Genomic DNA, 27,468 nt, shown 5'->3' with positions numbered 1-27,468 from the left:
ACCGCATTACAGATATTTCAGTTCAGTTCATTTCAGTTCAGTCACTCAGTCGTGACCGACTCTTTGCGACCCCATGAATCACAGCATGCCAGGCCTCCCTGTCCATCACCAACTCCCGGAGTTCACTCAAACTCATGTCCATCGAGTCGGTGATGCCATCCAGCCATCTCATTCTCTGTCGTCCCCTTCTCCTCCCGCCCCCAATCCTTCCCAGCATCAGAGTCTTTTCCAGTGAGTCAACTCATCGCATGAGGTGGCCAAAGTATTGGAGTTTCAGCTTTAGCATCAGTCCTTCCAATGAACACCCAGGATCGATCTCCTTCAACAGAAACTTAATCAGGATGAAAAAGCAGAAAGTTATGTCCCCAATGAAGGGGCAAGATAAAACCCCAGAAAAGCTACTGAATGAAATGGAGATAGGTAACCTCCCAGAAAAAGAATTCAGAATAATGACAGTGAAGATGATTCAGGATCTTGGGGAAACAATGGAGAAGATGCAAGAAATGTTTGTCAAAGACCCAGAGGAACTAAAGAACAAACAAGCAGAGATGAATAATACACTAGAAGGAATCAATAGCAGAATAACTGAGGCAAAAGAATGGATACATAACCTGGAGGACAGAATGGTGGAAATCACTGCCACAGAACAGCATATAAAAGAGAATGAAAAAAATGAAGACAGCCTAAGAGACATCTGGGACAACATTCAATGCACCAACATTCGCATTATCAGGGACCCAGCAGGAAAGGAGAGAGAAAGGACCTGAGAAAATATTTGAAGAGACAATAACTGAAAACTTCCCTAACATGGGAATGGATAGTCAACCAGTCAAGGAAGCAGAGAGTCCCAGGCAGGATAAACCCAAGGAGGAACACACCAAGACACATGGTAATCAAACTGACAATTAATGACAACGATAAAATATTAAAAGCAGCAAGGGAAAAATGACAAATAACATACAAGGGAACTCCCATCAAGCTATCTATCAGCTGATTTCTCAACAGAAACTCTACAAGCCAGAAGGGAATGACACAATATATTTAAAGTGATGAAAGGGAAGAAACTACAATCAAGAATACTCTACCCAGCAAGACTCTTCTTCACATTTTATGGAGAAATCAAAAACTTTCCAGACAAGCAAAAGTTAAGAAAATTCAGCACCACCAAACCAGCTTTACAATAAATGCTAAAGGAACCTCTCTAGGCAGGAAACACAAGAGAAGGAAAGTGTGTGTTAGTCGCTCAGTCATGTCCAACTCTTTGCGACCCCGTGGACTATAGCCCACCAGGCTCCTCTGTCCATGGAATTCTCCAAGCAAGAATACTGGAGTGGGTTGCCATTCCCTTCTCCAGGGGATCTTCCCAATGAAGGGATCTAACCCAGGTCCTCTGCATTGCAGGCAAATTCTTTACCATCTAAACTACCAGGGAAGCCCACAGAAGGAAAAGACCTACAGAAAACAAACTCAAAACAATTAAGAAAATGGTAATAGGATCAAATGCACCAACCCAAAGACAAAGCCTGGCTGGGTGGGTGAGAACATGTGTATGTATGCATTTCCACTTATCACATCACTCTGCTTGACCCCACCAAATTGTATGTAATTATTTTATATTGTTAGTTTAATCATGTTCCCATTACGGCTTGCAATTGTAATTATCTTTAATTTTTGTCTTCCTATTGATTGTGAAAACTGATAAACATCTTTTACTGTTGTGATTATGTAACAGTTACTTAATTCTATTTTATCATGATTGGTCAACAGAAAAATAATAAAACTCTGTACCACCAAAACTACCATTTAATAGAAAATCCTGTAATCAATTTTAAAATCCAGATGCATTTCAGAATTATCTTGGAATATTTTGAAAAAAAAAATGCCCAGGTATTTCTTTTTCTCTCCAGAGCTCCAGATATGTTTCTCATGAGCAGCCATGTTTAAAGACAAATGGACTATATGATGATCTTTTACTTTTATCTAGGTTTTTTTCACTTTTTCTGTTTCACATTCAGGGCTCCTATTTTATGTAGTTTATATATTCTAATTTCTCTATCTCTTTTTTAAAATGTTCTTTCTCAAGCCTTTATTTTTTTTTAATGATCATTTATGTGTATTCTTTTTTTGCCTCTTTTATACATTTTCCCAGTTAAATTTTATTTATTTTTTTATTGGAGGCTAATTATTTTACAATGTTATATTGGTTGGTTTTGCCATACATTATCAAATGTAGTAGAAAAGCTTTTGTGCTGAAGCTCCAGTATTTTGGCTGTCTGATGCAAACAGACAACCCATTGGAAAAGTCCCTGATGCTGGGAAACATTGAGGGCAGAAGGAGAAGAGGGCATAAGAAAATGAGATGACTGGATGGCATCACTAACACAATGAACATGAAGCTGGGCAAAGTCTGGGAGATGGTGAGGGACATGGAGTCCATGGGTTGCAAAGAGTCGGACATGACTGGGCGACTGAACAACAACAACAAACATATAAATAACATATATAATATATATATTTTAGAAAACTTATGAATTTTTGTTTAACTAAAAAATTTATGACATTTTGATTCCACTTGTTTGACTTAATGTGAATGTGCTTAGTTGCTCAGTTGTGTCCGACTCTTTGTGACCCCATGGACGGTAGCCCGCCAGGCTCCTCTGTCCATGGGATTCTCCAGGCAAGAATACTGGAGTGGGTTGCCATGCCCTCCTTCAGGGGATCTTCCCAACACAGGAATCAAACACATGTCTCCAGCATTGCAGGCAGATTCTTTACCGTCAGCCACCAGGAAAGCTCTTATATGAATAGGATGCTAGATTTCTAATTGAAAAAATAGATATGCAACAAGCAACAAAAACTTACTGTTTAGCACAGGGAACTGTAGTCAGTATCTTGTAATAACCTATAAGGAAAATAATTTCAAAAATAATATACATGCGTATGTGTAACTGAATCACCTTGCTGTGCACCTGCAACACTGTAAGTCAGCTATACTTGAGCAAAAATATAGACGAAGAAAAGGTAAACTTAGAAATAAGCAAGTAAACAAAGAGAGGTTATTGGGCAGGCCTTTAGGTGTGGCATCATCCAGGTTCTCAATGGATGCAGTAAGTTTTCAACCTGTCATTACACATTTCTTGTTCTTCCCTCCTCTGGATTAGATTCATTCCCCAGCAAGTCTCCTCCATTTGGGAGAAAGATGGGTTGGATATTAGACATAGCTGATCCTCACAAAGAAAGAAGTATCTTTTCCCATAGCTCTTCTGTGGGAGACAAAAATCATAAGTTGGCCTCCAAGATTTCCATACTTTGGTGTATATGCCTCTCATTATCTGCTTGATTATGAAAAAGACATATGACTATGATGAGATATCACTCCTGTGATTATATTATTTTATCCTGGGTGGCCCAGATTCAATCAGGTGAACTCTTTGAAAGCAGAGTTTTCTTGGACTTCCCTGGTGGTCCAGTGGTTAAGAATCGACCTGCCAATGCAGGGAACATGGGTTCAATCCCTGGTCCCAGAAGGCTCCGTATGCTATGGGACAACTAAGCCCACACACCACAACCACGTGCTGGATCTACTGAAGCCTGTGTACCCTAAAGCCTGTGCTCTGCAACAGGAGAAGCCACCACAATGAGAAGCCAGGATCCCCAACTAGAGAATAACCCCCATTCACCACAACTAGAGAAAGCCTGAGCACAGCAACAAAGACCCAGCACAGCCAACAAATAAATAAATAAAATTATACAAAAAAGCAGAACTTTCTCAAGGTGATTGCACAGTAAGTCAAAGAGATGTGCTCTGGTTGGGCTAGGAGGAAGCAAACATCTATGCAGTGAACTGCTTACAGGCGCCATGTAGTAAGGGAATGCAGATATTCTCTAGGATCTGAGACAGTCCCTAGATAATCATTAGCAGGAAAATAGAGATCTAGCTCGATATTTGTTTTGAAATAAATTTTGTCAATAACCAGTGACCTTTAAAGAACACCCTGAGCTTCAGATGAGAACTGCAGCCCCAGCCAATACCTTGATTTCATCCTCATAAGCACCTAAGCAGGGAACCCTCTCCCACTGTGCTTGGACTGACCTACATTCCTATGAGATAATAAATTTGTGTTAATTGAAGTCACTTCCTTTGTGATAGTCTGTCATACAGCAACAGAAAGCTAACACAACTTCTGAACATTCCAATGTATGAGTTAGGATATTTTGGTTGTAAGCAATAAAAACCAACTGTAGGTAACCTGAGCAAAAAAAGAAATTTACTGGAACAGTGTTCATAGAGCCACAGAACATGAACATCTCCTGGGATGGATGAGTCCAAGCAGAAAAATGAATGAAGAATGTTTCTAGGTCTTCTTTCACTTTCTCGAGATTTAAATTCCAGGGAGAAAGAAGGTGATTGGCTTTACATGACAGCCTCATCAACATTGTAACCAGAGGGTAATAGTTGGCTTTTTAAACCAAAATTGATGGAGTGACATCAATAACATGGCTGAGTAAGACATGCCTCATGTATAATACACTCTCCATAACAACAATTTGACATCAATCAATGGACAGAAGTGCCTTTGTGGGAGCTGTGGGATCCAGCACCATATACCAAAGGATTCAGAAAGAGTCTTGCCCTGCTGACTTGTTGGGTAATGAGCATACAGACCTTGGTCCTGGTTGTGGATCTTACAGTGGCCCATGAACTGGCTCCAGCTGCTCTCATCCATGGTATGGGAGCCCTTGGAAAACACTATCTCAGACAGTCATCCACAGACAAGAGACCCTTTGTGGAAGTCCAGATTCCAGAGAAGAAATTCTATAGCACTCTGTTGGAATGAAAAATATATGCTTTTGGATGTATTGGCGTGGGTAAGAGGAACAGCTTTGACTTGCATCATCCCTCCCCTGGGGTGGCATAGCTAAGGAATAGACACGTTCTCAGGCCTGTGGTTTCTTCTACAGGGCAAAGTGAGAGCACGTGAGTGATGCTCCTTAGTTGTGTGAGGTGCTCCTCAAAGGGCTAATTTCTCTCATTACACCCAGAGTACTGAATCATGATCTATATGAGTAGAGGGCAGGAAGAGATAGGACTCCTAGGGGCCCTAAAGGGATGCAGATTCTACTAAGTACATTGTGGGCTCCATCAGGAAGCTAGTCCATGAACTGCTGGGCATGTCTTGCCTGTACATCCCCAGTCAGAATGGCTATCATCAACCAGTCTACAAATAACAAATGAAGAAGGTGTGGAGAAAGGAAATCTTCCTACAGTATTGGTGGAAATACAAACTGATGCAGCCACTATGGAAAACAGTATGGAGGTCCCTCAAAGAATAAAAATAGAGCAATCATCTAATTCAGCAATCACAGTTCTGGTTATACACCTGAAATAAATGAACTCAGGATCTTGAAGAAATGTCTGTACTCCCGTGTTCACTGAAGCATTATTCACAATAGTCAAGACATAGAAAAAACCCCAAGCATCTGCCAACAGGTGAATGGATAAAGACAATGTGGTATATATATATATATATATATATATACATACAATGGAATATTATTCAACCATAAAAAACAAGGAAATATGCCATTTGTTATAACATGGGTGTAACTTGAAGGCATTAGCCTAAGTGAAATAAGTCACACAGAGAAAGACAAATGTTATCTGATATCACTTATATAGAGAATCTAAAAAAGATGAACTTATAGAAACAGAGCAGAATGGCAGTTACCAGGGGGTAGGGGTAGGAGAAATAGGGAGATTTTGGTCAAAGGGTACAAACGTTCAGTTATGAGGTAAATAAATTTGGGCACAGCAAGGTGAGGTGGCAAAGGTGAGGCCCTGTGGAGGTGTCTGGGTGAGGCTCTGCAGGGATTGGCAGCCGTTTCTGTTCCAACGGAGACTTCTCGGGAAACAGCAAGCACTGGCCTCCCACTTCTTTTCAGTCTGAGACCAGTCAGCTGAAGAAGGGTGGGCAGGGCTTAGGTCGGGGCACTGGGTCTTCAAGGCCTGGGGCTGTGCTCTTTACTCCAGAGAGCCCTTGCGAATGATTGCCTCTGGAAACCCCAAGGATGGAAGCCAGTGCTCTTTTTTTGTGCTTTTTTCTCTGGTGATCAGGAGCCTAGGAATTGCTCCATTTACCAATTTCTGGATTCCTTTTGCTGTGTTCTTCTCAACAGTTGAGGCAGTGTTGGACTTCCTGCTATCCTGGATATTACGATCCACTCATCCACCCATTCACCTACCCATCCAAAATGTACTGGGAGCCAGGGATTCAGTCATAAGGAATAGTCAAGTCTTTTCCACAAGGAACTCACAGTTGCTGGTCACTCTGTTCTACCTGGACTTTCTCTCAGCTCCTGACCCTGCCTGTATCCTCCTTTAGGTCCCAGCCCCATCCCACTGCACTCACCAGAGCAAGGCTGGCACTACTGGACAGCCATTGTTTCATACAATACCTTTCCATTTCTGCCTTTCATGATAAATGATTCTGGTAGGATTGTTAATCATAATGTCTCAACTCTAAGCTTGTCTTGTTCCCACTGGAAACAATGGTTGATCCAATAGGTGAGCATAAGACCCAACCTGGGCCAATTAGATCATTTGCTGAGATTGATATGAGGATTTTGAGTGTTTCTGTTATCTAGCAGTGTAACAGCTATCCCAAATTTAGTAATTTAGAACAAAACCTGTTTTAGGTATTTATGATTCTGTGGGTCAGCCGCTTAGGCTGGGCTCAGATAGGCAGTACTCAGATAGGCAGCTGATGCTGGCCTCACTCATGTGACTGCGGTTCCCTGGTGACTCTGCTGCGGCTGGATGATCTAAGATGACTTCACTCACTTCCCTGGAAGTCAGTGCTGGCAGTCAGTTGAGCTGTGTCCCCAGCAGGCTAATCCAGCCTCCTTCATATGGAAAAACCTGTATTTACCTTTTGGATTCCCACGGCACCAAGAGTTATGGCAAGTTCCAATGTGCAAAGATTTCTCAAATATTTGAGGGATTTTTTAAAGATGGGAGAAATAACATGCTTGTATATCGATCAGAAGAGATAAGGAGAAAGAAGAGAACATTTCTGGAATAAGGTCCTTGAGAGGCAAGAAAAAATGGAACACAGCAGAGGGGTTGATACCAATATAATAAGTAAGAATATGTATTCACTGTAGTTATAATTTTGATTTATCTCATTTTGAATGATATTGAGGATTTTTCATACATTTAAAAGCCAGGACTTAATTGGCATTCCAGTGGCATTCCATCTGCCTGCCAATGCAGGGGACATGTTGGCAGCTAAGCCCGTGTGACACAATTACTGAAGTCTGCACTCCTAGAGCCCATGCTCTGCAACAAGAGAAGCCAACACATTGAGAAGCCCGAGTGCAACAGCTAGGGAGTAGCCCCTGCGTGCAGCAATGAAGACCCAGTGCAGCCAAAAATGAATAAATAAATAAAATTTTAAAATAGTGTTTGTTGTAATTGAACAACATTCAGGTACTTATTATGTGTCAAGGAACTAAGCCCTTATGACAGTGCTAGAATTGTATATGGAATCACTCAATATTTACTTACTCTTTGCCTGGCTTCTTTCACTCAGTATGATTTTGAGATTCAGCCCTGTTGTTTTGTTACTAACAGCCTATTCCTTTTTATTATTGAGTATTATTTCATTATCAGTTCAGTTCAGTTCAATTCAGTCGCTCAGTCGTGTCTGACTCTTTGCGATCCCATGAACCACAGCACGCCAGGCCTCCCTGTCCATCACCAACTCCCGGAGTTCACTCAAACTCATGTCCATCGAGTCAGTGATGCCATCCAGCCATCTCATTCTCTGTCATCCCCGTCTCCTCCTACCCCCAGTCCTTCCTAGCATCAGACTCTTTTCCAGTGAGTCAACCCGTTGCATGAGGTGGCCAAAGTATTGGAGTTTCAGCTTCAGCATCAGTTATAGGATATATCATAATTCATCCATATATTTGGTGATGGATATCTGGGTGGTTTCCAGTTTTTGGCTATTGCAAACATAAAGTTGCTGTGAATGTTCACGTATAAGTCTTTGTATGGAAATATATCTCCCTTACTGTTGGGTAGATACCAAAGAGTGAATTGGTTGAATCATAGATTAGACGCATGTTTAACTTTTCCATAAACTGCCACACTTTTTCCAAAATTGTGTCATGTTACATTCTTAACATCAAATGTATGAAAGTTCCAGTATCCTTGTCAACACTCGATATGGTCAATTATTTAACTTTAGCTATATTAGTAGCTGTGTAGTGGTATCTCATTGTATTTTAATTTGTGTTTCCTTAATTATTAATGATGTTCAGCATCTTTTTCATGTGCTTACTGACCATTTATCTTCTTTGAGGAATTTTCTATTCAAATATTTTATCCATTTTCTTGTTGATTTAATTATCTTATTATTAATATGAAGGAGTCCTTTATATATTCTGGATATAAGTCCTCTGTCTGATATATGTATTTGCAAATAATTTCTCTGAGTCAATGGCTTGCTTTTCCAGTTTCTTAATGGTGTTTTCCAATGAACAAAGTTTTAAATTTTGATGAAGTCAAACTTATCAATTATTTTTCTCTTATAGTTTGTGTTTCAAATGTGTTAACATAAAGATTTTTCTATTTTTTTTCCAGAAGTTTTATGGTTTTATGTTCTACATCTAGGCCTATGGTTTCAGTTAATTTTTGTGTATAGTATAAACTAAGGGCCTTTTTTTTTCACCATAGAGATACCATTTGTTGGTTGGTTGGTTCTCCATTGAATTTCCCTAGTCCCTTTATAAAAAACCAATTGACCATGCATGTTTGAGTCTATACCATCACAACTACTATATGGTAATCATGTCGCTCTGTATGCTTGATGTTTTGCAGGGTTATTTCACACTCATTACTCCTCTTTTACAGAGTTTTCCTGGCTGTTCTTTTGCTTATTTAGCATTATTTTTGTACTGAGATGTAATTCACATGAGCCTACTATTTTAAAGTGTAAAATTCAGTGGTTTTTAGTATATTCACTATGTCATATATCATCACAACAATCTAGTTCTAGAACATTTTGATCATTCTCAAAAGAAACTTCACACCTATTAAGAACTAGTCCCAATTTCCCCCTTTCCTTGTCCTCTGAAAACTACTGATCTACTTTCTGTCTCTATGGCTTATTACAGGCATTTTGTATAAATGCGATGATATAATATTTGGTCTCTTTGTGTTTGGCTTGTTTCATTTAGCATACTGTTTTCAAGTTTCGACCATGTTGCAAGTATAATATTTTATTGTTTAGATATATGATTTGTTTATCTATTCCTCAGTTCGTGGACATTTGGGTTGTTTCCAGTTTGGGGCTATTTTGAATAATGCTGCTGTAAAAATTCATGTACAAGTTTTAATGTGCACATGTTTTCAGTTCTCCTGAGTATATGCTTATGAGTAGAATTGCTGGGTTGTGTGATAATTCTATTGAAATTTTTGAGGAAATGTCACACATTTTTCCATAGGGTAATTTCCCACATTTCCATCAGTAATGTACAAGAGTTCCAATTTCTTAACATCCTTACCAACACTTTGTGTTTTTAAATTTTAGCCAACCTAGTGTGTGCGAAGTAATAGTTCACTGTAGTTTCGATTTTCATTTCCCTAGTGACCAAAGATACTGAGCATCTTTTCATGTGCTTGTTGGAGAAATATCTCTTCAGATCTTTGGCAGATTTTTACTTTTTTTTTCTAGTTGAGTTGTAGGAGTTATTTATATATTCTGAATACTATACCCTTATCAATATTTGATTTACAACTATTTTTCTATGGATTGTCTCTACTTTCTTGATAGTGTCCTTTATGCACAAAAGTTTTAAATTTTGGTGAAGTCCAATTTGCCTATTTTTTTCTTTGATTGCTTGCTTTTTTTTCTGAGTCCTCACTATTTCTTGTACATTAATTCTTCATGCAAACTTTCAACCAAGATTATCTTGTACTAAAACTTTTGTTGATATTTGTAGAAGTATGGGTTGATTAATTTAGAGAGAATCGTGGGCTTTTTAAAAGGAATTTTTCTCTCAAAGACCTAGATACATCTTTACATATACCCAAGTCCTTTCTGTTTTCTTCAGTAATGTTTGAAAGTTTGTTTCCCGTAGATCTGACACTTTCTATTAAGTTATTTATCAGTATTAATCTTTTTCATTATTGTAAGTTGGTTCAATGTTTGAATGCTGTCAAATAACAAAAGTGTTTGAAGTATTATGTGAACTCTTCTTTTTTCTATGGTCCAAATTCAAGTCAAGTTCAGATCTGCATCCCCAGCAATTTGCTTTATAGGTAGGGATGCTGAGGTCTAGAGATGTTGAGTGACTTACTCAAGGCCGCACAGCAAACAGCAGAGATGGCACTAAGACCCAAGTATTCTATCTTCGCATTTTACCTGACTCTGAATCTAGAGCTCTGTCGTCTCACCAACCACCATAAAATCCATGAATCTAGGAGAGCAGCGAACATTCTTAAATGCACTGGGAACTTGTATTTGCTTAGGGGCTGACTCCACCAATCAAGATAGGAATTAGATAAAAATTAGACAAAAAGAATTAGACAAAAATTAGACAAAAAGAAGGAAATGGCAACTTAGCCATTAATCTTGCCTTGAGAATTCCATGGACAGGGAAGCCTGGCAGGCTACAGTCCATGGGGTCGCAAAGAGTCAGGCATGACTGAGCAACTATCACTCAGACAAAAATTAGAAAGAAGGAAAATAAAACAATGGTTAAAGGAGACCAAAAAAAAAAAAAAAGCAAAAATTCAGACACACACACACACACACACACACACGCACACCCCAAACCCTCAAACCTCCAGAGCTTCCTGCCTGTGAACCGAAAGGGGGAGTGTGAGTTTGGCCCGGCTGGCAGGCGCCTTCTCGAAGGCCCATCGCCCTCCACTTCCTGAGGAGGCACAGCAGAACAAAGCCGGCAGAGACTCCTTTTCTCTTCTTCATCCAGTCACAGCTGCCTCAGCCTCTGCCTCCTGGCACCATCCTGGGGAAGGACAAGATGAAGTGGACAGCACTTGTTTTTGTGGCCATCCTGCAGGCACAGTTCCCAATCACAGGTAAGCCTGGATGTATTGATGGAAATGAACTTTTAGAAACTCTTTGTACATATGTGTGTGGGGTGGAGGGAGAGAGCAGAGGTGTGGAGAAGAGCCAATGTCTCCTTTAGGTCTTGCCCTCCCCAAAGCAATGGGCAGCTGAACAGGGAAGAGTCTGTTTCTATAGAGACGTCTGCTTCATTATGGCCAAGTTGGAAATTAGCATAGAGTCAGCTGCTTGAAAACAGACCTGTGTGAAGTATGGATTTTCCCAGTGATAAAAGGAGAGAGAAAAGTCTGTGATGGGGGAAGGATGAGGAGGAACTGAGGCAGGACTTGTGTAGACAAGAGGAGAGGGAGAACTTAACAGAAGCTGGGAAGGACCAGAAAACATCACCCAGGCCACGTTTTGTGCTGAAGCATTTTCCGAGCCTTTGTGTATGCTTCTTTTACTACCTTGCTGGCTCCGTCACTCAGCCGCCTTCCTGCTTCGCCAACAAAGACTGTTTCATGTGCTGTCGGGCAGAGAGGGTCATGGCTGTGGTCATGGCTGTGGCTTACTTGAAGCACCTCCATAGGCCAGGCACTGACTGGGTTAATGAAGGAGGGCAGTGGCCTCCTTCAAGGCCCATGTCTAGGCTCAGCTCTGACATGGCTGCCCCTGCACCCCACAGCCAAGGGCTGCTCGATGACACACCCACCCCGGGCTCCATGACTCACCCACTGCCCCTTGCTCTAGGCAGTTCTCTGTCTCAGGCCAAAAAGCCAAAGATGCTGACAGAATGTAGGGGACAGTTGCGAGGAGGTGACTTGTTAAGTCGCCACCACAAGGAACAACCAACCCACAAGAGAACTTACTCCTCACTTCATTTCAGTCCCTGGAGACTAGCTTTTCTGCAATCCTTTCATTCCCACTGTGTTTTCCAGCTCAGATAATAATAATAATAAGTGAAAAGAAGACAAAATGGATTCTGTCAGGGGTTTGCCATCTTGGCATTTTTATAAGAAATGGGACAAGCTGTATTTGAATCTAAAATACTGGGAGAGTGCTCGAAAACCATCGTCTTTTCTCCACTTTACAGCTCACCTCAGTGTGGGAGGGTGTTTGGCAACAATGGAGGGAGAGCAGGAGAGGCCACTGGCACTTTTGTTCCTACCAGAGAATATGGCCCAGCCCCGGCCTAGGGCCTTGGGGCTTCGAGGACTAAGTAATCATGGGGTTTTCTGTAACATTACAGCTCTCTTCTCAGAAAAGGCCTTGCTGGGTATGAGTCACGTGGTACTGTGGGGTAAGGACACCAGGGCGAGCCCAGAGCAGCCCATCCTTGTGTGCAGGGAGGAGGAACCATGATGCCATAACAGCCTATGAATTCAATGACTTCAGAGGGAACAGATGACAGCAATAAATTCAGACCCTGGGCTTCAAGTTTGGGAGACTGTACTCGGGAGATAATTTCACCATCTGAAGTTTCCTCAGGGGTCTATTTGTTTTGAGCCTTGGGGCTAAGGCAGGGGCAATAGAATTAGAAAAGAAAATAAAAGCTGTTTGAGTGGTAGTGGCTGCCAGGAGTGGTAAACAAAACCCCACCCAGAAGACAAGATGGGGGCTATGCCCATTTCCACAAGCAGTGTACAAGAGGAAAAGCTTTAGATTCATCTTTCAAAGCCACTTGCTTTGCCAGTTTGGAGATTGAAATTTCATCTATTTTTAGATGAGGCTTCTAGCCTCATTGAGGGAGGGTAAGGGAGGCTTGCTGCTGCTGCTGCTGCTAAGGCACTTCAGTCGTGTCCGACTCTGTGTGACCCCATAGATGGAAGCCCACCAGGCTCCCCCGTCCCTGGGATTCTCCAGGCAAGAACACTGGAGTGGGTTGCCATTTCCTTCTCCGATGTGTGAAAGTGAAAAGTGAAAGTGAAGTCGCTCAGTCGTGTCCGACCCTTAGCGACCCCACGGACTGCAGCCTACCAGGCTCCTCCATCTATGGGATTTTCTAGGCAAGAGTAGGCTTAGAGAGGCCTTTAACAACAAGGACCACAAAAGGCACCCATGTTGGCTGAGAAGACACGCTTTATGATTTCCTTTGGAGGAAAGGCTGCTGATGAAATTTGAGTTGTGGTCTTCCTTCTTTTCTCACTCAGTCAAACCTTTTTAAGACTTCTTTTTACTAAGACTTTTCCATTTGTTTTCTTGCAATTGCCCAGATTAAGATCACATCAAATAATGCCCCAGTCTGTCTCCCTGAGGAAGTCTTCCTGGGTGAGTCCGCTAAGACAGTCACTTGAAGCTGAGAGAGATTAAGATGGAGTGCCTAATGGTATGGGCAGAGTTTTGTCTGCAGAGCCCTCAACTCATCAGTGCCTTTAACATCGAGGTGGTCACTACCTCACAGTGGTCAATGTGGCCTCGGTCCTTCCTTTGTAAGGAAGTGCAGCTTTGACACACAGTCTCAGGAAAAGGTGTTGTGGGAAGAGTCTGGCCAATCACAGTGCTGCCAATTTCTCAGCTGTGCAACCTTAGGCAAGTTACTTGACCTCTCTGGGCCTCAGTTTTCTCACCTTTAAAGTAAGAATAACCTTCATTGCCGAGTTGTGAGAATGAGGAGTAAATGTTGCATGCCTGATACATACTAAACCGCCAATACGTAGAAGTTGTATTAATTTTTATTACTATTACACTCTGGACTGTTTTCTTGTTTTCATTACCCAGTGACAGGAAATGGAAACCCATGGTTAGAATTCTTAATCTGCTTTTGATTGTGTTGTAGAGCAGCACTGGACATTTTCTCCATCTATTGAGATCCAGTCCACCCTCCTTTTGGTTTTTGAGCATACCTGTAACAGATCGGGAACACAGTGGCGATCTCTGCCAGGGGTAGGCCCAATTGTGAACAAGTGTCAAACCTTCGCTGGGTCATAGGATGAGCGTTACAGCAACCATTTTTATTTTTCGGAGACACTTATTCTCTAGGGGATATTCCCTCAAAGTGAAAATATGACTAATAGATAAAAGTAGTTAGGGGGAGCAAATTAAAACACAGTTTGCCTGGTCATCACTGGTCAGGGTGGCCAACCAGAATTTCAGGCAAATGGTTGGCGTGGATGCACAGTGACCAGGGTATTTAACTGAACACTCTTTGCAATCAGACCTTCGCTTAAACTGCTTGGGGCTGTGCTTGAGGGAAGTTTTTGAGTGACGCCAGGACGCCAGGAAGTTTTTCATGGATGGCATTTTCACCAGTGGTTTATTTTGATTTCTGGCCATCTGGCTCTGCTTATCCACATGATCTATTTCATTTTCTACCATGTCCTTTCTCAGATTTGCTAGCCTATTTACACGTCTGCCGCTGCAAAACATTCCCCAGAAAAAGAGCTGTGAAACTGTTGCTCAGGTGAATAACCACTGCTGAATTTTTTTTTTAATCATTTTATTTTTGCCTTTGTCTGTAAAAAATTTATTTTTTTATTTGGATATTCACTTTTATTTTCCAGAATCCCTGAGTATGGTGTTTTCTGTTTTATTTCAAAGAATTCAAGCACCACTAGGGAACTGTCTTGCTTTAGAGTTGTCCAAACACACTCTGTAATCCTTTTTCTCCTGAGCCTTATTTACCAATCGGGGCTTCCCTGGTGGCTCAGCTGGTAAAGAATCTGCCTGCAATAGGGGAGACCTGGATTCGATCCCTGGGTTGGGAAGATCCCCTGGAGAAGGGAAAGGCTACCCACTCCAGTATTCTGGCCTGGAGAATTCCACGGACTGTATATCCCTGGGGTCGCAAAGAGTTGGACATGACTGAGTGACATTCACTCACAGTTAACTGATTAAATAAATAGCAGCAATAGTTCGAAATAAATTTTTTCTCTGTTTGGGCCAAGGTTAGTTCTCATCAACACTAAAGTGACTGTAGATTTAACCAATTTGAGAAAACATAAAGTCCATTTGGTTAAAAAACAAACAAACTGGTCATTTGTTCTGTTAATTGAAACAAACTGATCTGTTTAGTCACTGCACATACACAACTACTCCTTCCATTCTAAAACACAATGCTTTCTGAGGGAAAAGATGCTTTAATCTTGCTCGGAGATATATCCCAGCACTTAGCACAGGGTTTGAAGCAGAGATCACACACAGTAAATATTTGTTGAGTGAATTAAAAGGGTGGGTGAATGAATGAAATCTGGACCTTTCTGTGTGATTAAATTCACTTTAATGGTTTATGGAAGGGCATCATTTAGACCTTTTTTCTAGAGAACTTAGCGTAAAACAAAGTACTTTAAAAATTAAACTGGTGGAGGGAACAAGGCAGTTTTAGTAAACAGACTGATTAAAATGATTTATAAGGATGGTCTAAGATAAAATCCTACCATTGTTAAAATTTTCTGATTGGACCATAAGAAATTTTCGATATTCATTTATTTGAGACCTCAAAAATGATAATTTCATATGATTCAACTAATACTAATCTTAAAAAGTAGACAAAGAAAAATATTCATTTTTCTGAATTGGCTTTAACATTAAAGAAAAGCAGAAAATAAAGAAAGCTACCACTGTTGGAGATTAACTAATGGACTAATAAATTAATGAAAGGCAACAAGGAGAAAAATAAAAATTTGTGGATTAAAGCATAAATCACATTATTAAATTTAACTGTTTAAAAATATAGAAAGAAAAAAAAGCAGGATGTCTAATCATTATAGTCCAATATGGTCCCATTTACTAAGTAAAAATCTCAGCTAGCTATCATTTTTTCTCTCTGTCTTCATTTGAGATATTTTACAAAAAAATCATAAAATCAGAGGAAGTTATAAATTTGAAAAATATTCCATTCCAATATTTTCCCAAGTGTCTACATATCTTTATATAGCTGTTATTTGTTGTTCAGTTGCTTAGTTATGTCTGACTCTCTGCAACCCCATGGACTGCAGCATGCCAGGCTTCCCTGTCCTTCACCATCTCCTGGAGCTTGCTCAAATTCATGTCCGTTGAGTTGGTGATGCCATCCAACCATTTCATCCTCTGTCGTCCCCTTCTCCTCCTGCCTTCAGTCTTTTCCAGCATCAGGGTCTTTTCTGACCCTGAAGTCGGCTCTTCGGATCAGGTGGCCAAAGTATTGGAGCTTATTACAGTTGTTATTACAAAAGCCATTTCCTGTGCTTTTTTCCTTAATATTTCATTCTGAGTATCTTTTTTTATTCTTAGCTTTCATGATTATTTTTAATTGCTATGTCGCGGAGAGGAGAGTCGGACATGACTGAGCGACTGAACTGAACTGAACTGAAGCTTCCATAGTTTATGCATCATATTTTCTTACTTATTGTTGGACATTTGGGCTATTTCTAATTTTTGTTATTATAGCTAATCCTGCAGGAAAATCTTAACAGATATAGCTTAAAATTTTTTTTTCTAACTTACTTCCTTCTGCTAATTTCTCTAGGGTTGATAATTAAAATAACAGGTTAAAGTAAAAAAACATTTCACAGGATACTTGAGACTTCTATTGAAGTCTAAACAGTTTTTCCATCAAGGTAGAGAGTTTTTTCCCTAACTGGCCATCTGCAAGTGTGGCTTATCTTGTCTGGAGCAGGCAGTAGGGTGGAGGGACAGAGGAGGCCATGGACCCAGAAGATCTGGATGTAAGTCCTGATTCCTCCCACCCTTCACGGCGCCTGTTGCTTCCCCTCAGAGCCCCATTCTCCGACGAGATGGCGGCAGCGATGTCTTACCTCAGGCAGAGCAGTGTGGGCTGCAAACACTCCTTAGAAGTGCCCGTACATAGAAGTGCTGCAAAAGCAGTAATCATCATGATGTGTGCCTCAGTTTCCCAACCTACAAAATAGAAAGGATATCATTTTTCTGATAGAAGAGAGTAGAAACCCTGGTACTGACATGCTTTCTTTTTCTTCCTCTGTCACTAAATTGCAGTGTAAACTTGGGCAGAAATCTCTTTAGTTTTTGCATCTGTAAGATGAGAAGAGAGCTGAACACCCCTTTCAGCTACAAAATGAATTGCATGGTCTTGTAAAATTACCAGACTTTTAAGAATGTTTAAGTTGCCTACCATCTCACTGGTATTGGCTCATAGAATTAGGAACCTAAATCTTACTCTTCCCTGAAGTTCCAATAAACAAATAAAACAAACACTTTAAAAAAAATCCAGACTTCTACCTTATCACAATATTTTTAACTCTCTAAGCGGAAGCTCCCACTGTGAAAAAATCCAAGGACAGAGTCCAGCATTTTCTGGCTTGTCCCTTACGCTTGTGCATCGGCTGTAGATTTATGGCCGCACAAGGACTTTGTTGGTGAGAACTGACTTGATGAGAAAGCAAACTGCTGTCTGAGCAGTCAAATTGCAGCGGTGGAAATGTTAGGAGCTTCCACAGTCCGCTTTGCTTGCCGGTTATGATTTGTGATACTCAGCAACTAATTTTGAAGCTCAAGGGGAAAAAAATAAATAGAAAGCGTTTGAACAAAGACAGGCAGGATCCTTGCTGGTCCACACCAACGTTCTCTTAGTGCAGTTATTCCTTTATATTTACAAAATGCTTTCTAATACCTTCACTCATAACGCTCCTGTGGCAAGTCAGCCGAAAAAGTAGTAAGATTCTCTGTTTATAGAAAGAGAAATGAGGATCAGAGGCTTGGTGACTTGCCTGAGTAGAACCAGGCCCCAGACACAATTTTTCTGATCCCTTGTTCAAGGTGTGTGCTCTCGAATGTTCTATGCAGCCTCTCCACCAGGCTTTTTGTCAACTTGCAATATTATACATGCGATGATTGAATTCTGAAGCAGACTTTTGAAGGTATTCCCCTTAGTAAGCATGTATTGTGATTTTCCTTTCAATTTCTGAAGTAAGAAATAACTGTTTTGATACTGAGTATCCTCATTAATATATTTTTTTTCCTGAGTATAAAGTATTTGGTTGTTAATATAGGATTGTGTTTTCCTCTGGCCTATTACTATAATTCTGAACTCATGTTCACCCTAAATGGTAAAATCCATCTTTCCTGTTTTACTCTTAATAAATACACATATTTGGGAGCATTTCTTGAGAGGGACCAACCTCAGTTTGCAATTCAACCAGCTTCTGTGTATGCAGGCACGCCTCCTTGCCCCTACCACATTATGCATAGGTGGAGATCAAAGTATAAATTAAATTGTATTTGAGAAGATTTGATCCTAAATAATAGCCTTTAATCAATCTGTTTGGTAACAATCTATCTTCATTAAGTGTGTAAGATTTTGTGGGGTGAGTTTTTCTAAAAGAAGAGTGTACTATTAATATTACACACAGACTTTGAGTAGAGATTTGGTTTTTTATATAAATCCTAAAGGAGTGGGAGAATTATCTTTAAATAACAAATGTCTACAATCAATTATTAATTATTTATGTCAGATTTTAGCCTTGAGTCCACTTACATCTGCCTGGGCTGAGCTCTGAGAGTACAAAGCCTATGCTGTTGGCTGGGGCAAAGCAGACAGATAAAAAATCTGATGTTCAGAGCAAAAGTATTAAATTGCCAGATTCTGAACATCCATGAATCTTAGTGAGGCTGTTCCCCAAGATGCCTGGCAGGAAGACTGGGAAAAGAGAAGTCTCCGAGAGGTTCTCCGGGTGTCTGTAGGGCTGATGACTATAGGTGCGTGGCTTTCACCAAACCCCGGAGCTGGGGAGAATGGCTTAGAACCAACACCACCATATAAGATTAAATAAATCCCCACTTTTCTGTATTGCTGTAGGTACTAGAAAGTCAATTGTGTGTTCCTACATTTCACCAGTTCCCCACCATGCGCTGTTGTTCTGATTCTAAACCATAATGTGAACGTTGCCCTGAGTTAGACCTGCTTTCTCATCTTATGGGCTGGGAGACTTGGAGTGAGTAGCTATTATAGGGAGAAGAGTAGAAAACATAGCCTGGTGGGGTGGAGGCGGAGATTGCAATCTGTGGCCCTGGGAGGCAGACTGGCCAGAGAAGCCAGGAGCAGGCAAGTGAACCAGGGGACTCCAGCGTGGGGCCGGCTCAGTGCGGGTGCAGCACGCATGTCTGCTGGTGTGTGTTTGCCTGTGTGCTCTGCTTGGGCAAAAGTGTCTGTGCCCCAGTGTACGTGTGAAGGTGTGTGTGAGGCTGTGCGTTTGTGCATGTGTTCTGGTGTGTCCCAGCACGTGAGTTCATGGGCATGCTTGGTATATGTGTGTGCTTATCTGCATGCAAATGAACGTGTCTTGCATCTGCTGGTATGTCTCTCCATGTATACCAGTGAGTGGGTTTCTGTGCATTTAAGAGGAAGCTGGTGGCAGGAAGGCAAACATTGCTTGAGCTTAGAGCTGGCCATCTAGGCAGGAGAATGGCGGAGCTGAGATGTCACTGAACCCATTCCAGGCATTCTGTGCAGAAGGGAGTTAAGACAACTTCTGTCCAAACCAGAATCTCTAGGATTATGGAGAGGTGTGAGCAACTCCTTCAAAGAGACCCTTTTCCATCTCTTTCTTTCAAACTTTTTATTTTATTTGGAGTATAGTTGATTATCAATGTTGTGACAATTCCAGGTGAACAGTGAAGGGACTCAGCCACACATATACATGTATCCATTCTCCCCCAGTCTGCCCTCCCATCCAGGCTGCCACAAACATTGAGCAGAGTTTCTTCTATTATACAGTAGGTCTTTGTTGATTATCCGTCTTAAACACAGCCGTGTGCACATGTCCATCCCAAACTCCCGAAATATCCACTCCCCACATTCTGCTTCTCCCGCCCCTGCAACCATAAGTTTGTTCTCTAAGTCTGTGCATCTCTCTGTTTTGTAAATAAATTCATTTATATCATTTCTTTTTAGATTCCGTATATAAGAAATGTCATATGATGTATCTCCTCTGTCTGACTTCACTCAGTAGGACAATCTCTAGGCCCTTCCATGTTGATACAGAGACTTCTCAGGTCACTCAGTTGCCCTAAGAACTCCCCTCCTAACTCTCCCTTTTCCCAAGCCTGCTCTCTTTCTTTCCAACTTCCTCTCAGTTCCCTCTACCTAGAATGCTGACCCTACCCTGCCCCCACCTGTGGAAACCCTGTCTTCCTCTTATAATCAAGTCCAGATAGGTGAGGACCTCCTGGACTCACTGCTGACATTATTAGCAGCACTAAGGTGACAAAGGAAGATGGAAAATTGTTGTTCTCATAACTCATAGTTAGAAATCCAACACCAATGTTTCCTGCGGTGAACCCTTCTCACAGTGGAGGCCCAGCACACAGTTTCAGGAACACACACCAGTGAGTGGAAAATGCTGCCAGTTCCCCAGTGCCCACCAGTTCGTCCCACAGTGGTCATCCTATGACTTTTGACTAAAATAGTCAAAATGCATTTGATGCTTTTCTTTCTGCCCTCAAAACAGATCAATAAGCAATTCGATAAAGTGGCTCTTAGTAACCTATTTTGGCTGTTGAGAGTTGGTATTGCCAGACTGACAGTTTTTTGTTGTTGTTGTTTTTATGTGTGATAATTATTTTCAATATCTGGTTATTCAAACCATCTGGGTAGCACAATGGCCTTCAATAAGCCCAAGATTGGAAGGGAGAGGGAGGAGGTGCCCAGCAGAAAATGCTACAAACGGCCTCATTTTTGCTGAAACTTCTGCTGGCGCATTTTTAGGCCTTACAGACCTTTCTAAGGTGACAAGAATTTAATTTTCTGCCCTGTGTTTTCTTTGCAGCACTCAGTTGAAAATATGATTTTTTTTTAAAAAAAGTTTGCTGCTTTAAGGCAAAATCTGACATTCTTGCTAAAATACTCAGAATTTTATGTGTCTCTGTGCTACCGCTGTGATCCAAAGGAACCAGAGCAGCTGAGAAAGCTGTTTTTTGGTGGTCTGAGGGTTGAAACTACAGATGATAGTTTAATAGAACACTTTAAGAAATGGGGCACACTCATAGACTCTGTGGTCATGAGAGACCTCCAAACAAAATGTCCCAGGGTCTTTAGTTTTGTGACTTATTTTTGTGGTCACAAGAGGCGGATGGGGCAATGTGTGTTGGACCACACAAAGCTGATGGGTGTGTAGTGAAGTCAAAGAGAGCTCTTCCTAAAGAAAGTGAAGGAGAGTGTTAGTCACTCAGTCATGTCCAACTCTTTGTGACCCCATGGACTGTAGCCCGCCAGGCTCCTCTGTCCATAAAATTCTCCAGGCAAGGATACTGGAGTGGGTTGCCATTCTCTTCTCCAGGGTATCTTCCCGACCCAGTGATAGAACCCAGGTCTCCCACGTTGCAGGCAGATTCTTTACCATCCAAGCCACCAGGGAAGCTTTCATTTAACAGTGAAGAAAATTTCTGTTGGTGGCATTAGAGACACAGAAGAATATAATTTGAAAGACTACTTTTGTGGCAATGTTATGGGCTATGGAGGAAACTTTGGCCACGGTGGAAACTCTGATGGAAGAGGAGGCTATAGTCATAGAGGTGGTGGCAGCAGGAGATGATAGGGGATATAGTAAATTTGGAGGTGGTGGCAGCAACTATCATGATGGTCCTGGTTCTTGCATTAGAGAAGGCTATTGTGGTGGTGGGCCAGAATATGGAAACCATGGTAACAGAAATGCTGATGGTCAGTCAGTTCAGTTCAGTTCAGTCGCTCAGTCGTGTCCTCCCTGTCCATCACCAACTCCTGGAGTTCACTCAAACTCATGTCCACAGAGTCGGTGATGCCATCCAGCCATCTCATTCTTGGTAGTCCCCTTCTCCTCCCACCCCCAACCTTTCCCAGCATCAGAGTCTTTTCCAGTGAGTCAACTCCTCGCATGAGGTGGCCAAAGTATTGCAGTTTCAGCTTCAGCATCAGTCCCTCCAATGAACACCCAGGATTGATCTCCCTTCGAATGGACTGGTTGGATCTCCTTGTGGTACAAGGGACTCTCAAGAGTCTTCTCCAGCACCACAGTTCAAAAGCATCAAATCCTTGGCGATCAGCTTTCTTCACAGTCCAACTCTCACATCCATACATGACCACGGGAAAAACCATAGCCTTGACTAGATGGACCTTTGTTGGCAAAGTAATGTCTCTGCTCCTCAATATATTATCAAGGTTGGTCATAACTTTCCTTCCAAGGAGTAAGCGTCTTTTAATTTCATGGCTGCAATCAGCATCTGCAGTGATAGCATAGGATATAGTGGTTACAATGAAGGAGGACGTTTTTGCAATGGTAACTATGGTAGTGGGGGATACTATAATGATTTGGAAATTATAGTGAATAACAGCAATCAAATTATGGGCCTATGAAGTGGGACAGTTTTGGTGGAAGCAGCTCAAGTCCCTATGTTGCTGGTCATAGATCTGGTAGTGGAGGGGTGGATATGGTATCAGAAGGTTCCAACAACTCAGCAGAAAAGGGCTAAAGTTCTTAGCAGGAGAGAGCAAGGAGTCATCAGGAAAGCTGCAGATTACTTTGAGGCAGTCCTCCCAAATGCACTGAAGGGGCTGTAAAAATGTGCTACAGAAAGAACAATAACCATAGTCAGAAAGGTTATTGCATCTTAAACAGAAAACCTTCTTGTTCAGGACTGTCATAGCCACAGTTTGCAAAAAGTGTAGCTATTGATTAATGCAATGTAGTATCAGTTAGATGTATATTCCTGAGGTCTTTTATCACTTGAAACTTTGTCTTTTTCTTTTCAGTATATCAGGTATATTGTCCTGTAAATTGTGGTATTGATACCAGGAATAAAAAATTAAGAAATTTTTAACTTAAAATGAAAACAAAAATTTTTCACTTAAAACAAATTGTTTGGTAAACCAATTGACTTATCAATGAGTGAGTATTTACCAAGCACTTCTCATATACCCCAAGGCGAACAAACAATACTGTAGATGGTTGGCCCAACTAGCCCATTAACCAGACCAGTCTTTGAGAGATAGATGCTGAAAAGAAAGAAGAGCTTTCTTTAAGAGAAAGCTTCCCTAGTTCTGTAGGTCATGTTCTCAGGTTTTACGAAAAATCTTAATTTCCCTACAGGCTTGCTTCTTTATGGTCTAGTATAATTTCCGTCATTTTGTGAGCCTGTGCTAATTTCCATGCTGAGTTTAATAGCAAAAGAGGCATATATCAGGAGATACCACCCAGGACTTCTAAGTTAGGCTTGAGAGCTTCAGAAATTTTCCCTTTGATTTCTTCAGATTAGAGAGGAAACTTTGTCTTTTCTTCTGCTTCACTAGCAACACTTCAAAACCCAGACCTGTATAAAATACACACATGCTTTATGGACAAAATGAATCTTGTCTGTTTTCTTTGGATTTCGGTGGGAACAATAAAGATCGAGCTACAAAAGGTCGGCAAAGAGGATTTTTCTATTTCTTTCTATTAAGTGTAGCGGCTTCAAAAGAACAGCTCAGAAAGTCAGATAATTGTATCTACCGCAGCTCACCCATCCGTCTCCCTGCTGACCTGGTCTGTGAAATCCCCTTTAAAAACTTGGTCAGCTCTCACCTGCCCATTGCAAATGCTGTATTGTTAAACGTTCCTATCCAGAATTCCACAAGGGAGGCTGCTGTAAAGCAAATTCCTTCCATTTCAACAGAGTGTCTCATTAGGAATAGCTCTTTGGGGTGAGCAGAATGGTGCCTCTAATTTTCAAAGCTTTGTAATTTCATCTTGGAGAGGGAGCTACTAGGAAACCAAAAACAGATTGTGAATAAAGTTATAATCACAAACTCTTGCAATCCAAAGTCACCTGGGGGGAGGGTGTGAAAGGGAAGGTTTGGAGAGCAGTTTTTGATCTTCGTGACAATTTCTTGGTTTTTTTCATTAGGAAAAAAACACATCAGTTTCTAGCCATGGTTCTAAACACAAAGCCTCAGATTTGAAGCCAATCTAATTTCTGGTTTGGTTTCTGACCATAGCTTTCTCAGAAAATTTCCTGTCAGCCATTTTTAAGAGCACAAAATGGCTCCTCTATGCCAAGGGATGAAGAGAGGATTTGGCTGTTTACGGATTTTTAAATTTGGGGTTGAATATTTCATAGCAGCATGCAAGCCTGGAGTAACTTCAATTTAAAAAAAAAAACAGGCTTCTAACCTTCAAATTGGCTAATCATCTCAGATTCAGTGCAGAATGATTACCCAAGGAAGACGGTATTGTGCTGCTTGGTCCTCTCTAGGGAGTCCTCTCAATGGGCCTAGGTGCTGTCCCTGTGATGAGTCCTCTCTAGGGAATCCTCTCTATGGGCTTAGGTGCTGTCCCTGTAATGAGTCCTCTCTAGGGAGTGCTCTCTATCATCCTGGATGCTTTCCCCATAGCATTCCTTCAAACCCAGTCTTTCTCCATCAGGTATGACCATGGGACTTTACCTTTCTCTTCCATCACCTTCATTCCTTTTCTCTGAAGGCTTTTAAAAAATCCTTTCCAAGGGAATATAAAAATCACATTTAATGGGATTTTGAATTATGCAAATGCAAAATAATGCAATACAAAAAATTAATAAGGTCTCAATTTATGTGCATTATTTACAATAATATGGCTCTAATTTTGCATTTATTCCTGTGAGAAATAAACTAGAATTTTGGAAAATCATCAGGAATGCACCTTTCATATAGTGTAACTACTTTGTAATCAAAAGTGGCTTTGGTAACATCATGATTAGCTGGGGTGGGTATGGGGAATGCTGTCAGTGAATTTTATTTTCAGTGATAAGAACAGAGCCTCTCTGGAAAAATTTTCTGTGACCTAAGTGGGGCTTCCCTTATATGACAGAATCACAGAATATTTGAGCTGAAAAAGATAGATACCTTTAAGTTCAACTTTTGGATCTTACCAGAGAAGAAATGGCGGTCCAAGAGACAAAAAGCACTCTGGCTCTATTTACTTGTGTATGTGTGTGTTTAGCTTTGTTTCTGCCTATCCTCTGTCTGTCTTGCCCCTGACAGGATTCTGGGAGGAGTGCTGACTTAATCTTCTCTCAGGTGCTGTAAAGCAAGGCCCTCCCGCAGCCTGTTGCCCTGTAGGTCAGGGCCTGCAGCATTAATGGACAAAATTCTTAAGAACAGTGGGAACTTGGTGTGTAGAAGCTTGAGTGGAGGGAGAGTATTTTTTGTCTATATAAAATAAAAGTTTAATGAACAAACAAGTGATCCAAATTCCTTATATTATTACTATATCTAGGTTCAGAAAATGCCTAATATATGTAAATGATGACTCAACAAAACTGCTTTTTAAAAGAAAAAATATTAGCCACATAAAGGACCTTCCCCCCACTAGATGAGGCTCTATAACAACACTTACTTAGGAGAGTGTTATCAAATTATTTAGTAATGGAAGAGTTCATTTTCTAATTCAACTGTTTTCGTGACTGTGAATTTTCACTTAGTGGATTTTCATAGCATACGTGTGGGCATGCTAAGTAGCTTCAGTTCAGTCGCTTAGTCGTGTCTGACTCTTTGCGACCCCATGAATCTAGCTTCAGTCATGTCTGACTCTCTGCAACCCAGTGGACTGTAGCCCGCCAGGCTCCTTTGCCCGTGAGATTCTCCAGGCAAGAGTACTGTAGTGGGTGGCCATGCCCTCCTCCAGGGGAGCTTCCTGACCCAGGGATCCAACCTGCATCTTTTGCATTGCTGGCAGATTCTGTACTGCTGAGCCACTGGGGAAGCCCTTTCATAGCATAGACAGACACATTTAACTTTCTTAAAGGAGAGATGTGTACAGATTTTCGCATCAGTTGTTTACCAACGGATGACCTTCCTAGGATGAGCAAGATTGACCCTTTGGACTTGGAAGAATTTCCTTTTAAGAGCTTTCTGTGATGTGATTCTACCTGGGTATAGAACCTCCCTGCTTGGCACCCCATTCATGACTAAGAGAGACAGATAAATCAATGACATCTTAAACATTTCTGCTGTGACTTCCCGGGGCCATGGAGACCAGAAGGACAGTGACCCACTGATCAAAGGCCCTGGCAGCCATCTAGTCATGACAGGTCCTCTCTAGCTGGAGAGAAAAAGACTACAATGAGAGAAAATCAAGTTATCTTCCTATTAGTGAAGAGGGTATGTTATAACAAAACATTTCATTGTTGGAAATAATATCAGAGGTAGAAATAAAATACAGAGAATAGTCATCCTTTAACTCATCCGGAATATATTTTCTGAGGAAGCACTATTTCATGTCAGCACCGTGATAAGTCCCAGTTGCTGTGCTCAGAGAACTCACAGTTTCGAGACGTGACAGAGGTATTGACTGGTCTGGTGAAGTGATGTGAGCTGAGGTAACAGTCAACACGTGTCGAGAGGAGCTTGTTTTCTGTGTTGTTTACATGCATTAGGTCAGATAGTCCTCTGGCACTTTTGCTGGTGTCCCCATGATGCAGGTAGGAGGCTGAGGCCCAATGGCACATGGCTAGCATGAGCTAGAGCTGGGCTTTGACCCCAGGCAGCCTGACCCCCACTATGAACTATATTGCCCCTGGGAGATAATAGCTTACATTTGTTATGATCTTTGTGGTAGGAGTTGAGGTTTGCTTGCCACAAAAAGTTGGGAAAGGGCAGATCTGGTATTAGGAACAGAATGTCTTACCTCAGGAAGGGCTCTTAGTAGCCCCCTGCCCGTCCCTGGAAACTCATTCCCCACCCTCAGAATGATTCTGGGATGAAGAGCCTGGGGGACCTCACCTTCATGGCCCTTTGGACTGTGTGGTGTGTAGCCCACTCCCACTCAAGGCCCAGTACTGACTTCCCTCCATGGGGCCAGCTGCTCACATGAGCCAGCCCTCCTCATCCAAAGGAGCTGACTCCTAAAGGTCTTGTTCACTGAAGTTTATAACAAAGGCATTGTTTCCCAAACTGTGTTCTGCAAGATAGGAATGCTGTACCACAGCAAGAAGGGATAGATGAACTGGAAACACTAGTTTGAGCAAACTTAAGGAAGGTTTCTTTTGTTGTCATTTCACTGCAGGACTTGTCAGAACCTTCTCTCTGCAAATGTGCCTTACACATCCCCAAGAGGAAGAGAGGGAGAAACAATATGTAATACTGTATGAATTGATTTGACCCAGTTTGGCATTTATTTTTTCAGAGAACTGCTATTAAACGGTCTGTAGAATCATTTGAAAAAAGTTCAATGGAGAACAGTATCAGGTAGTTCAAATGTAAGGGCTTTCAGAAAGCTACGCTGTAGGAGCAAAGGAATGTACATTGGGGTCACAGGATTTGAATGGGTAGGACTCAATGTAAAGAGGGGAGAGAAAGATACCCCAAGAACAGGAGGAATGTATCCAAGGCAGGACAGCAGTATGAATGTAAATGCCCAGGTAACGACTTAGACGCTCCATTCCTTTTGAGCACCTCTCATTTCCTGCTCATATCCCCATGCAATCAGGACATAATTAGGGGGACGTAATT

General features: G+C 41.4%; 1 protein-coding gene across 1 annotated transcript in view; it reads left to right on the top strand.

Annotated features, from left to right (window-relative positions):
* Positions 1–10,888: 10,888 nt before the first annotated feature.
* The window catches only part of CD247 (CD247 molecule), an 87,398-nt gene continuing 70,818 nt past the window's right edge, over positions 10,889–27,468 (top strand). Inside the window, exon 1 of the mRNA XM_055401460.2 lies at positions 10,889–11,110. Within this exon, the coding sequence (XP_055257435.2) occupies positions 11,053–11,110 (58 nt within the window). The 5' untranslated portion in view covers positions 10,889–11,052. The remainder of the gene's footprint in view (positions 11,111–27,468) is intronic.

This window comes from Moschus berezovskii, chromosome 4, assembly GCF_049115385.1.
Source record: "Moschus berezovskii isolate FMDL1 chromosome 4, NW_MosBer_1.0, whole genome shotgun sequence".
In the NCBI taxonomy this organism is placed as follows: Eukaryota; Metazoa; Chordata; class Mammalia; order Artiodactyla; family Moschidae; genus Moschus; species Moschus berezovskii.
The sequence above is the reverse complement of the archived record's forward strand: the minus strand, read 5'-3'. Positions and strand labels throughout refer to the sequence as shown.